The sequence below is a fragment of the Mastigoproctus giganteus genome, chromosome 6 (genome assembly GCF_048544385.1).
Source record: "Mastigoproctus giganteus isolate SK-2022 chromosome 6, ASM4854438v1, whole genome shotgun sequence".
Classification (NCBI taxonomy): Eukaryota; Metazoa; Arthropoda; class Arachnida; order Uropygi; family Thelyphonidae; genus Mastigoproctus; species Mastigoproctus giganteus.
This window is the reverse complement of record NC_143580.1, coordinates 215900291-215914275: the sequence shown is the minus strand read 5'-3', so window position 1 is coordinate 215914275 and position 13985 is coordinate 215900291. Positions and strand designations below refer to the sequence as shown.

At 43.1% G+C, this 13985-nt stretch overlaps 1 protein-coding gene across 1 annotated transcript in view; it reads left to right on the top strand.

The window, feature by feature from the left end:
- Positions 1–13705, top strand: part of LOC150084959 (uncharacterized) — a 40423-nt gene extending 26718 nt beyond the window's left edge. The window contains exons 8-9 of the mRNA XM_090375668.1: positions 12962–12980; positions 13102–13705. Of these exons, the coding sequence (XP_090231794.1) occupies positions 12962–12980; positions 13102–13652 (570 nt within the window). The 3' untranslated portion in view covers positions 13653–13705. The remainder of the gene's footprint in view (positions 1–12961; positions 12981–13101) is intronic.
- Positions 13706–13985: the final 280 nt, after the last annotated feature.

Below are 13985 nucleotides of genomic sequence, written 5' to 3'. Positions count from 1 at the left end.
ACCATCTTTCCAGACGTAACCCCATGTTTTACCACAGAATCTTCTACTGGAATCTCTGTTCCTACTTCAAGCTTCAATCTCTGGAAACTCGGCGAACTGTTCTTGATTTAAAACTGTTGTACCACATCTTCTCTGGATCAACTTACCTGCCGGATCTTCTGTGCCATATTGACCTTCACGCTCCAGTGGTGGCTACTAGACAGAAGACTACTTTCCACATCGGTAACTCCAGATTAGAGATATCCAGGAACTCCTTCTTCAAAAGAACATTGGCACTCATGAACAAGTTTGAATTGGATATGACTGTGAACAAGAAACAATTTCATAGAACTATTTGGAGTAGGTTGACCGATTGACGGATGAGTTCTGGGCTAAAGATGTCCTCCTTAATTCGTGTGTGTGTGTGATGATGTCTACTGCAGCATACTGCTTTCTGCGAGTCTTCATGGAGCTGGACTTGACGTCATGAATACCTTTTTTATTTTTGTGAATTGAACTTTTCCCGTTTCCATTGTACAAAGTATATTAGTCTACCATTTATTTTTATGTTTTGTACAACCTTTGCTCTGTTATACACTTTAACTGGGTGAATGCCTGTTGTGTATATTATATGTTAAAAAAAAAAAAAATAAATAAACTCTTTGAACACCTCCTCAAAGATAGAATGGAAGTTTGCTACATGGCTGCAGGCCTACAATCACAGAATCAATTGGCTTTAGGAGGGGCTGCTCCACTCTGGATGCCCTGGAAAACATTACCAGAGCTGCTGAAACAACAAACCATAAATATCTACTTGTAATCGCAATAGATTTTGCCGGGGCATTTGACACCCTGTGGTGGCCAAGCGTCCTCGGCAGGCTCCGGAAGGCCAACATCCCGGCCAACCTATACCAATGCGTAAAAACATATTTTGACAACAGAATGGTTGTTGTAGAAACTCCATATCATTCTATTTCAAGACAGATGGGTCCGTCTTGGGTCTGCTCTTCTGAAACATGGTTCTCGACGGTTTTCTAAATCTAGACCTAGGTCGTGTGGCAACTCAGGCATACGCGGACGACCTGACCCTGGTACTGCGAGAGGACAGCAGAGCCAGGCTAGAAACTTCTGCTACTCGTGCCATTGACACCTTACAGAAGTGGACCGACGAAAACAATCTCCGCATATTCTCAACCAAGATCAGCTCAGTACTGTTAAAAGGTAACCTGGACATCAGGAGACCACCACAAATCCGCATCCAAGGAACTACAATTAAGCTGACAAAGGAACTAAAACACCTCGGGGTTGTCCTAGATAATAACCTCTCATTCACCCCTCATCTGACCTACATACAGAAAAAGATCAGAAGATACTCTGCTCTGTTCATGAGGGTCTCCCGCAAGGATTGGGGCCTGCGGAGGAGAGCCCTCAAGCTATTCTATAAAGCTGTATTCCTGCCTGCCATAACGTATGCCGCTGGCGTGTGGTACCGGAAGGCTACTACGGCCGTCAACAGAAGAAAACTGGACACCACGCAACGGTATATATTACTTATAATAACAAGAGCCTGCAATACTGTAAGCACACACGCCCTCCAGGCCCTGACAGGGACTCTTCCCCTAGACCTTGAAATAGTCTTCCGCGGCCTAATATATCAACTCTCCAAGGGACGTGAGGCTAATCATCTGAACTTCACTTTGGACCCTGAAACTGACCACAAATTGGAACGCAAACGTCTCCTCGCACATCTCAACCAGAGCTGGCAAACCCGCTGGCAGACATCAACCAAAGGTGAAATAACTAAAAAAATTATTCCTGATTTACAACTGGTGTATCCAAACTATCCACCTTGGCTTTCTCCTGGACTTCTCGCCACCTACCTGTTGACCGACCATGGCGCCATAAGAGAAAAACTCCATGGATTCGGATTGAGTGACACCCCCCTATGCCACTGCGGTCTACGCGAGACATGGGGGCACTTGATGTACGACTGCCCACTGTACGAGGATGTCCGCTGCCGATTTATAACCACCACCCAAATAATGCTAAGAGACCAGGAATATCTGATACTAACTGAAAAAGATACTTATAGTGCCTTCACTCAATATGCGCAAGACCTCTTCACAAGAAGGCGGACTCTCCCGCATCCACCACCACAACAGCAACAACCATGAAATGAATAACCTATGAGAGCAAACAGTACAAACCAACAACTAACTGCCTCAGGAAAGAAAAAAAAAACAAAAAAAACATGATAAGATGATCACACGAACCGGACATAACCCACGAAAAGTGCACACCGGATATGTGGACCTCCTCCAGACGGGACACAGCCTCACGAGTGACTTTCTATTCAGCTGAATTCCAACCAGCCCAATAAGACCGCAGAACTTTCTGCATATGCCAGCCATAGTGGCAATCGGTGCCGGCGCTCTTGCTGGACCCATCTTTCTTTCCCCCTCCCTCGGCGGTAGGGGAGGAGACAGGAGATTGTCCCTCCTACCTCCTCCCCTACTCGCCAACCTAGATTTCCTCCTGGTGGGGCATGGGCATGCCCCAGTGTCTGTAAATCCGTACTTGTTCATTTATCAAAACTGACAATCTCCACCATGTCAAACAGCGAACCGGATAATGAGGAAAGAACATTAACTGTCCCCCTAACAAGAACCCGGGGCATCTCTGCACTAAATGAATCTGTGGATGATCAAGAAGAAAATAGGCCTGACCTTGCCTGCAAGAAACGCAACAGGGAAACTGCAGCCAAAGCGGATGGCGTTCCCATGATGCCATTAGAGCATAGCGTTTCCACAGATATGATAGCCATATCAAATACAGATCAAAATTACCAATACAATCGTGAATCTGAACATTTATATGCAGAAACTGTAACTGACGAAGTCTTTTCCCTTAGATCCGGCTTGGAAGCTCTCATGGCCAAGCCAACAAATCGGATTACGTCTGCGACTCGCGGAGATATAATAAAGATATGGAGCCAGATGGAACGCATCCTTTTTGACCTTCACGTCAACAACGAGCGGCTCAAAGCCAAAGTAGAAACCTATCAGGAAGAGCGTGGAAATGAAATGCTACAGCGCACCCGCTCTTTTGCAGATGCGCTGAGGAATCCTTCAAAAAAGATTACTGAAGCACACAAGCCAACCCAGATAAAGAAAACGATTCTAAAGGAGCAACATCTGGTTGTATTAAAACCAACAGAAGACAGCCCCATGGAATCGAGCGAAGCCGTCAAGACGGCCGTTGTACAAAAATTAGCAAGCGACTTAAAGAACACCCGGATCAAATCAATAAGAAAAACCAGGAACATCGGAGTAATAATTGAGACTGCAACGCGACACGAAGCCCAGACAATACTGGACAACCCAAAAATTTCCACCATGGGACTCACAGCTGAGACACCCAAAAAGAAAGGCCCAGCAATTATTGTTTTCGGCATCAATAAAAACCTCAAACCGGAACAAGTGGCTGAAGAAATCTATTGTAGAAACCTTCAAGGTGAAAGCGAATTTACCAGCATAGAAGATGCAATACAACCAAAGTATCAGATCAAAGGAAAATCCTCCCAAAATGTAAACTGGGTCATTGACCTCTCGGCACAAGCTTGGCAAGTAATTAAACAGCAGGACAGGGTGTACCTCGAGTGGACCTGCCATAGGTTCAAAGAACACATAGTCGTCCCAAAGTGCTTTCGCTGTTGCAGGTTCGGCCATACTACACACACATGTACACAGGTCGATTCCACGTGTGGGCACTGTGCCCAGAAAGGGCATAACTTTAACACCTGCCCTAACAAAACTGAAGAACCGGTTTGCGCCAACTGTAAACTAGCAAAAATGGATTACAAGCATTCGATAAGGGATAACAAGTGCCCGGTTTATCTGAAAGCAAGAAGCACACAACAACAAAGAATCAACTATGGCCCCATATAAGACATATAACTGTAACATCATGAAATTTATGCAGCTAAATGCCCAGCGAGCGCGTGCAGTCGTGGACCAAATAAGAATAAAGGCTGACGAAGACAATACAGACGTCCTGTTCATCCAAGAGCCCTACACAAATGCAAGAAAAGTCAGGGGATATCCGCTTACGTACAAAATTATACAATCAGAAGAAGACACTCCGTGGGCGGTTATCCTTGTTCGGAACCCGCACATAACTGCCACCAAAATCCACACCCTCTGTACCCCATGGGCGGTGTGCGCCCAGCTTATAGGACCTATGGGATCGTTCCACGTCATCTCATTGTATTGTCGTCCAGGCGAAGATATAGCCCCTGCTATCAGGTATCTGCAAGCAGTCCAAGCCCTCCTCCCAAATGGGAAGATTATTCTCTGTGTCGACGTTAATTGCCGTTCTGCAATGTGGCACAGCAACTCGGAAGATCGCCCGGGCAATCACAACGGCCGGCAACTCGAGAACTTTCTCGCTACTTCCTCTCTTGTAATCCTTAACAAGCCTAACAACATGCCTACCTTCAGTAATACCCTATGGGAGTCCACAATAGACATCTCAGCAGCCACGAGATCTATTGCCACTAAGATCACTGACTGGAAAGTCCGCGAGGCTTGGACAACTTCCGACCATAGGGCGATTACTTTTACCCTTCAACGCTCAATAGAATCAGCACCTCCGCCTAGAAACAATATCATCCGCTATGCAATTAACAAAGCAGACTGGAACCTCTTTAATTTAACGGTCCAAGCTTCCCTTCAAATTCCTGGAAACACCAATCTCACCGACCTCAACCACAACCAGCATCAGAGGAAAATAACATCAATCATAACCAATGTCTGTGACAAAACAATCAAGAAGAAACACCCTTTCCCGAGTGCTGTCCCATGGTGGTGCAACCAACTGGATCATCTCCGCCATCAGGTTCATACAGCACGGAAATCATTTCAACGTGCTCGCCGTACCTGGCCCCCTCATGAAGTTGATGCCCTACGCAATAACTATCGTCGGCTAAGAAATGATTACACTAGTTTAATTAGAGCCAAGAAGAAACAGTCTTGGGAGCACCTGGTCTCCACGACTGGAAACAGCACCCCCTGGGGAGTTGTGTATCGCATTGTTACGAACAAGCTCCCCAGGGGTGAGGTCATCTCCTCTACAGTCACCCCGCAGGGCACCAAAACCCTCACATGGGAAGAGTCAGTAAACAACATCTTGGACACCCTGTTCCCGCTAAACACAGATCCTCAATCCAGCCAGCAACAAGAAATCTGTACTGAAAACGCATCCTACAGCACCACTTCTATAGAACCGCCTTTCAACTTAGATGAATTGAAACTTTCCATTGGCAAAACAAAAAACAAAAAAAGCCCAGGGTTAGACTTCATTGAAGCAGAAGTAATTAAGAAGCTTGCAGAGACGCAATCAAATCTCCTTCTCAGCCTGTACAACCATTGTCTGGAAGTTGGACTCTTCCCAGATGACTGGAAAGAGGCCAATCTACGCCTCATTTTGAAGAACCCAAGTAAACCACCAGAGCAGCCAAGGTCATACAGACCCATAGCACTCCTTCCCATTTTAAGCAAAATATTTGAACGTCTTCTCTTATCCAGATTGGAAAAACACTATAAAAATGCAAATCTCCAGTCTCCAAACCAGTTTGGCTTTCGGGCAGGCCGTTCAGCAGAAGATGCTCTTCGGCAGCTCACGGATTCCGTCAAAAATTCAGCCACCAAATACTTCTTAGTAATATCAGTGGATTTCGCTGGGGCCTTTGACTTGCTCTGGTGGCCAAGTATACTACGAAGACTTAGAGAAGCTAGCGTTCTAGCAAATCTTTACAGCTGCATACAGGATTATCTTCACAACAGAAGTGTTACAGTCAGAAATGCCTATCGACAAGTCTCCAGAAATGTCTACAGAGGATGCCCCCAGGGCTCTGTCCTTGGTCCTTTCCTATGGAATGTGGTCATGGACGAGTTCCTGAACCTAGACCTGGGAGATGTTTCCACCCAAGCCTTCGCAGACGACTTGATACTGACAGTCACTGGAAACTCCAGAGCTTCCCTGGAAACAACAGCCAACGGAGCCCTTCCAAAGCTAGAAAAATGGGCCAGCCTCCATAAACTCCATATATCCACTGAGAAAACTACTTCAATTCTACTCAGAGGAACCCTTCAAATAAGCAGGCCGCCGCAGATTAAAATTGCTGGTAGAACTATCAAACTGACAACTGAGATGAAGTACCTTGGGGTAATTCTCGACCCCAAGCTCACGTTTTACCCGCATATAGACTACCTTCATCGCAAAGTCAGGAACTACACGGCAATGGTAGTGAGGATCAGCAGGTCTGACTGGGGCCTGAATCGCCGCTCGCTGCACATGCTATACAAAGCTGTATTCATTCCCACTATAACCTACTGTGCAGGTGTCTGATTTCATCGTGCACTCATTGTTCGTAACCAAAGGAAGCTCACCTCCATCCAGCGTAATATCCTTCTCACTATCACTCGTGCCTGCTGCACAGTAAGCAACCCAGCGCTCCAAGTCTTGGCAGGAGTTCTCCCTCTGGACCTGCAGATAATTCGCAAAGGTGTGCACTACCGGCTCGCAAAGGGACTCCCTACCACCGTCCTGGATTTCACTACAAACCCAGCAAACACCATCAAAGAAGAAAAAAAACGCCTTGCAGTCTACCTTCTTAACGCCTGGCAAAACAGATGGAATACCACCCCCAAAGGTTCCATTACTAAAAAATTCTTACCTGAAATAGCCCAGATCTACCCTAAAGCTCCATCATAGTACAGTCCAGGGTTATATACCACTTTCCTGATTACAGGCCATGGATCTATAAATTACAAACTTGCCTCTATGAACATCGTGGATGATCCTCGCTGTCTTTGTGGTGAAAACGAAGACTGGGATCACCTATTCTATGTTTGCCCGCTCTACGAGGACCTGCGAACGTTGCTCATATCAAAAATACATGCCCTGCCTCGAGGAAATGAACATTTTCTGATCAATGAGGAAGACCAGTACCACGCTTTTTCTGCCTTCGCCCATGATCTCTTCACCAGAAGAAGATCACTGGTACAACGTCCTGGAACTGATGCACATTGATGAACACTCTTTCTCATATACTGAGCATCTTCACCTAGATTGTGACCACTTCTAGCTACTGGACTTGACACTCAGGTCGCTTGAATTGTTTCATCCGTGTCTCTCTTGATACGTGATTGCCTTCCCACCCTCTCGAGGGGCCTCTTCTTCCACTTCCGCTTAGGTGAGAGAATTCCCACCCAACCTGTGGAGGATGCCTTCCCTTACATCCTCCGTCGCTCTGTCTATACCTCCTTTCCTTTACCCTCTCCAGTACATCCTGTACTCCCTGTACCCTATTATTTTATTTTTTATATATATATATATATATATATATATATATATATTTTTTTTTTTTTTTTTTTTACTTGGTCTCTTTCCAGGAAGCTCAGGTGACCTGGAGGAGACTAGCCAGAGAATTATGGGCAGCCTGGCTACCTCCTAGTGGTGTGTGCGGGCAACGTGGGGTCCCATCAGGGGCCCTGCGGCCAAAAGCCAGGACACCCAACAGAACCCAGCACAATACTTCATTTACAACACAAAAAATTTTTCTGGCTTTCACAGTGATACTGTTTGTCTCCACAGAGTATATATGGCGCAGATGTGGGAAACCACCGGAGGCGCCTTTCCCCCAAAACTATGCACACTATGCACACTATATGCCCACTGACTTATAATGGGGGTCGCCTCATTATAAGTTCTGTATTATAACGCACATTCTGTATCGCTGCAACCTGTACCACGATGACAGATCTACACTACAAGCTGCTGTCAGCAACTTCTCTGAAGGAAATGAAGTGGCGCTGACTGAAAATTCTCAATCGTTCTCAGCTCTACAACAGTTCTGCTCTGCTGTTTTCACCAAAAGAAAGCAACTCTTCTCAAGTTTATCAACATATAAACAACAAGGAACCAACCCAACACCTGCAATGTCTATCGCCTCTTGAAACTGATATCGCCTGCCATCTATTCTTTTTTTTTTTTTTTAACTGGTACCCCAGTTTGGGGAGCTGTGGATACAGGATAAGCTAACACCCATTGGTATATAGCACTACCTTCAGTGGGTGCGGTTTTCGTTCTTCCTAGGACAGGAAATGACTGCTGTCTTGTGGTTCCTAGGACACAAGTAATACTTCTGATTAATTACGTGATGTGATTTGCTGTGTGAACATGATACATGTTCATCACACCTATAACATTGTAATTAAACACGATTATATATTTGTATGTATATATCATTGTATGTATATATCATTGTATGTATCATTATATATTGTATCATATATATATCATTGTATATATATCTATGCATGTACGTAGCGGATTTGCCAGTTTCTGGCTAGGGGCCGCTTGCTGTTTTTGTTAATAAAGAATACAAAAATACACTATAGGAGGGAGTATATGATGAGAGCCTTGTCGATCAATTCGGCCCTGGAGGGATTGTGCAAGGCTCAAGGGGTAGAATTTTTTTCAGCCTGGACTGTACTTGTTAACAGGAGAGACTGCTTCTACAGGGATGGGATACACTTAAATAGAAAGGGTGCAAGAATTTTTGCTGATGCTGTCGAGGCAGTGTTAGGTGGGTCGGAAAACTGCTAGTTGGGGGGAGGATACAAGGACTAATAGATTAACAGTAGCCACTGGCAGAGGTGGAAGTGATTCTTGCACTGCTTCTATTGAAATGAGCAGCAGCTTGGAAAACAAGGTGCGGGATATTTCAGAGACTGCTGGGAGTCATCACGGAACAAGTAAACACATGGGTTGTGTGAGGGCAGCTAAGAATAAGAACAGGTGCATGTACACTTGCCTGTACACCAATGCTAGGAGTTTAATAAATAAATTTGATGAATTTGAGGTATTGTTCAAAGCATCAAAGGCAGATATTGTTGGGATATCAGAGACGTGGTGTCACACGGATATAAGGAATGCGGAACTGGAATTTGGGGAATACAATGTGTATAGAAAGGATAGACAGGACAGGAGGGGAGGAGGGGTTATGCTATTAGTTAAGAAACACATAAAATCCAAGGAAGTGAAACCAGTCGACATCGATGGACAGGGCAGTGTCGAGTCGGTTTGGTGTGACATAAGTATAGGGAAATCAAAATTGAGAGTAGGAGTGTGCTATAGGCCTAATGACTCTGATGAGTATAATAAGAAACTGTACAGGGAAATAGAATGGGCCAGTAAATCAGAGAGTCTTATAATGGGGGATTTTAATTTCCCAGATATTGACTGGAATTTCTGGGTTGGTCACTCGCACACTAGCAAGGCTTTTGTGGATTTATTGGATGATTGTTTTCTACATCAGCACGTTCGTGAGGCAACAAGAGGGAGCAATACTCTTGATTTGATTATCAGTAGTGATTCTTCATTTATTAAGAATCCGCAGATAAATGAACCACTAGGTGGCAGTGATCACAGTGTGTTGAAGTGGGATTTACTCAAGGAGGTAACTACCATCAGGGGTAGAGGGAAGGGTTTTTGCTTTCGTAAAGGCGACTATGATGGTCTGAGACAGTATTTAAATTCTATACAGTGGGACCAACTGATGATGTTACCAACAGCAAACTCAAAATGGGAAGCATTCAAGGAACTAATCTTGGAAGCTACCAGACTTTACATACCAACTAAGAAATATTGTTCAAAGTTTAGGCCTAAATGGATGTCAGATGAACTAATGAGGCATATGGCGGAGAAGAAAAATGCATGGGATACTTACAAATTAATGGGTGACGTGGAAGCCAATGATAGATATAAGTTGGTCTGTAACCAAGTCACAAAGGAGACTAGGCAGGCAAAGGCAGACTACGAAAAATCCTTGGCAAAGGATGCAAAGAAAAACAGAAAACAGTTCTTTACCTATTTAAACTCAAGAAGGAAAGGAATGAATCAGATTGGTCCACTGGATATTGATGGTTCAACAGTTGAGGATCCTGCTCAGGTGGCTAACAATCTAAACGAGTATTTTGCATCTACATTCACACATGAGGAGTTATTCAGGAAGGAGAATGACGTAGGTAAAGTAAATATTGGCAGTGAGCTAGATGATTTTGTAATAACTGAGAGGAAAGTGGAGGAGAGATTGTTGAGGATAAACATAAAAAAGGCACCTGGGGTGGATGGGATCTATCCAGTTATATTAAAGGAGGCAGCAAAGGAAGTAAGCAAACCCCTAGCCATAATTATGAGAGCTTCCTTGGACCCAGGGGAGGTACCCATAGACTGCAGATGTGCAAATGTAACCCCAATTCACAAAGGAGAATCAAAGGCTGACACAAGTAATTATAGACCTGTTAGTTTAACTTCTGTTCCAGGTAAATTAATGGAGGCACTGGCTAAAGAGGCACTGCAAGATCATCTAGACAAGAATTCAGTTATAGCTCAGACGCAGCATGGTTTTGTTAAGGGTAGGTCTTGCCTGACCAATTTGATTGGATACTCTGATGTAGTCACAAAAGAACTGGATGCAGGGAATAACTTTGATATTATATATTTGGATCTTACAAAGGCTTTTGATACTGTTGCACATGGAAGACTGCTGCACAAATTGGAGCAGTGCGGCATTGGAGGCAAATTGCTGCTATGGTTAAAAGGGATGGTTAAGTGGCAGAAGACAGAGAGTGGTAATCAATGGACACTGCTCAAAGTGGACTAATGTTATTAGTGGAGTTCCTCAGGGTTCAGTGTTGGGTCCGTTGTTTTCTGTATTTATAAATGATATTGATGATGGTATAGGAAGCTTAATGTCCAAGTTAGCAGATAATACAAAGGTTAGCAGGGTTGTTAACGACACTACTGATGCTATGCTGCTGCAACAGGATCTGGAAAGGTTGAGCAGATGGGCTGAGAGGTGGCAAATGAAGTTTAACATTGACAAATCTAAAGTACTACATATGGGAAACAGTAACCCCAGAGCAACGTGTCAACTCTGCGGTACTACACTGACAGTGGTGGAGAATGAAAAGGACCTGGGGGCAATTGTGCAGGCAGATATGAAGTTCTCTGAGCAGTGCAGACGAGCTGCAAGAGTAGCTCATGGTGTCTTGTCAATGATATACAGGAATTTTTCTAGCAGGGATAAGGAGGTGATTATTCCCTTGTATAAGGCAATGGTCAGGCCACACCTTGAGTACTGTATGCAGGTCTGGAGGCCTCATTTCAAGAAGGATGTAGAGCTGCTGGAACGAGTACAGAGAAGGGCAACAAGATTAGTGAATGGAACAAAGGGTTGCTCTTACGAAGAAAGGCTTAAGTTTTGCAAATTACAGAGTCTGGAGACTAGGCATCGGCGATGTGATCTGATAGAGGTGTATAAGGCTTTGAATGGTTTGAGCATGCTCAATGCCGATGGGATTCTTCCTCTTGTTCAGAATAATCACCTCAGAGGGCATAAATTCAAATTGAGGAAGGACAGATGTCGGATAGATGTGCGAAATTTACCTTTGGCCAGCGGGTGGTTGATTGGTGGAACAGACTTCCATCACTTGTTGTTGAAGTTGATAGCCTAAACAAATTTAAGGCTCAACTGGACAGGTATTTCGAACGAACGGAGGGGTGAAATGGGAGTCGGGTTTTTTTTTTTGGCTGATGCTGAATAAGCTTGCTTTCTTGCATCATATGCCTCTACTAATGCTAATGCTATTGTACAATGGGATGATCACCTCTTTGTTCCTGCTGTAAAGTTCTTGTACGTCATTGTCAGATCCCTCAAGGGCTGTTCTAGAAGCGTGTTTGCACTGAATTCTGAATATGTGACATCAAAACTATTCTTTGCATTCATTTATTTTGTGATAACTATGCGTTACCTATTCTGATACATTGGGCCATGATATCTACCGATCTGATTTAGCTCTCTCATAGTAGCTATCAGATTGGTGGGTAGGACCCTTCAATAAATCCAAGCTGTGATTGCCTTATGGTTCCACTTCTATCAAGACGATAGAAATGGAATCATATTCTTGCATTATTTTTCTAACTATTGATTACATTATTTTCCCTGGCGCAGAGGTTAAACTTATTGATCTGTGGTTACCTACTTCACTCTGTGAACCACCTTTGTGAACAGCAGATACATTTGTACAACTCCAATCACAAGGTACCTCTATTGAATCTAATGACACTCTCGTTATCAAAGAGTGAAAGGTTTAACTACATCTTTCACAGATTATTTTAATCTAATTGGATACCCATTAATCCTTAAATGCCTTATTTACTTTTATCTGCAACAATTTGTTCTTCCACTTTACCATCTCTTATTATAAATTTATTTAACTTACAATTGGCACTAGACAGATTTCTGCTAACCCTAACTGTAAAATGTCCTTCCTAAAATATTCATCATCTTTAGTGCATGACTGAGGTCTGAAAGATCTGGCTGTCTATTCATTTTTGGGTTGTAGTCTTCTTCTAAAGATATTGGTTCAGTAGGAGAGAGAGAGAGAGAGAGCTCCATTAAGACATGCATTATCATATTTGAAAATAAAGTCTACACTAATTGCTCCTACAAATAGACGAACACAAGGATCTTGGATTTTATCTCCATTATTTACAACCGTGAAAATTTCATGGCCAGAATGCATAGCCATTGGCTAATTCCAGGCCACACAATTAAACCACCACCACCTACAAACATCGAGAATAATCCGAATGAAGGCTGTATCTGGTTTTATCAGTAAGTTCATCATCGTGGTTATTGATCCCCAGTTCAATTAACGTGCAATTAGCACCACTTAAAAAAGTGGTGCTAATTGCTAAAAGCTTTTTCCAATGAATCAAATATTTTCCAATGAAATCCACTTTGTAAAAGAACATTTTCTAACTAAATCCACTCTCGATACTTTTTGCATTGACCATGTACATTGTTATAGAAGACACAGATTTCTAAAATTCTTCCATTTCTTTTTTGCAGGATGAAGTCACTGAAACAGGTAAGAAATTATATTTTTCAGAAAGAATTGAAATTTTATAAATAAAAGTTCATCACGTGGACTTTATCTGACTGCTTCAAGGAATGTGGTTGGATTTAATTAGTTTTTCTCCTTTTTCCAGAGAAGATACCACCAACAGACGCTGAGGTGTACACTCACTGGGGTAGGAGCGATTGCAATAGTTCCACAGCAACCACGATCTACTCAGGTCTCACCAGTTCCTTTCCGAGCGGAAAAGGTGGTGGAAATAATTATCTGTGTATTCCTTCCGATTCATTGTTCAAGGATTCTAACATTTCCACTCTTTCTGTTAGGGGATACATCAAAAGACGAAGCAGTGTCATAGAAGGATTCAGATTCAATGTTTCTGAGAATGATATCCTTTTTGACGAAGAAATAAATGGAAAGGCTGTCCCGTGCGCTGTCTGCAATATCCCTAAGGTCCTGGATATTGTGATCCTAGAAAACCGCACCTCTTGTAAACGAGGGTGGGATAAGGAGTATTCTGGCTATTTGATGACATCGAATGTTCAAGCGATGTCATCAATTTGCGTCGACGACAAACCAGAGGGAAAAATGGTCCCTCCATTTATTCGTCGAAATGGAATTCGATTGCTCATGGAGAAGCCCTCAGATGACGAGATTTCTTGTGTCGTGTGCTCGAAGCGTTAAGGTTGCCAATGACCCTAGTAGGGAATCATTACAACCGCATATAAGGTGCAATTTTAAATACGTTTGTGAAAACTGTACCCATAGAAAATAAAAAGAGACATTGAATTTTATCGATGAGTTATTTTATTTTATAAGTAACCCATAAGCAGATTCAATGACCTCCAACTGTTTTTAAATTTTAAGAGAGACTTCAGGAATATTGCTGGTTATCAGGATGTGATGCTTGCTATGAATCATTGATTAACCAAGACTTACATTTTGAAAACGAAATCCATCTCTTCCATTTAACTAAATAATGCGCATTCATTTCTTAAAGAATATGTGATGGGAAAA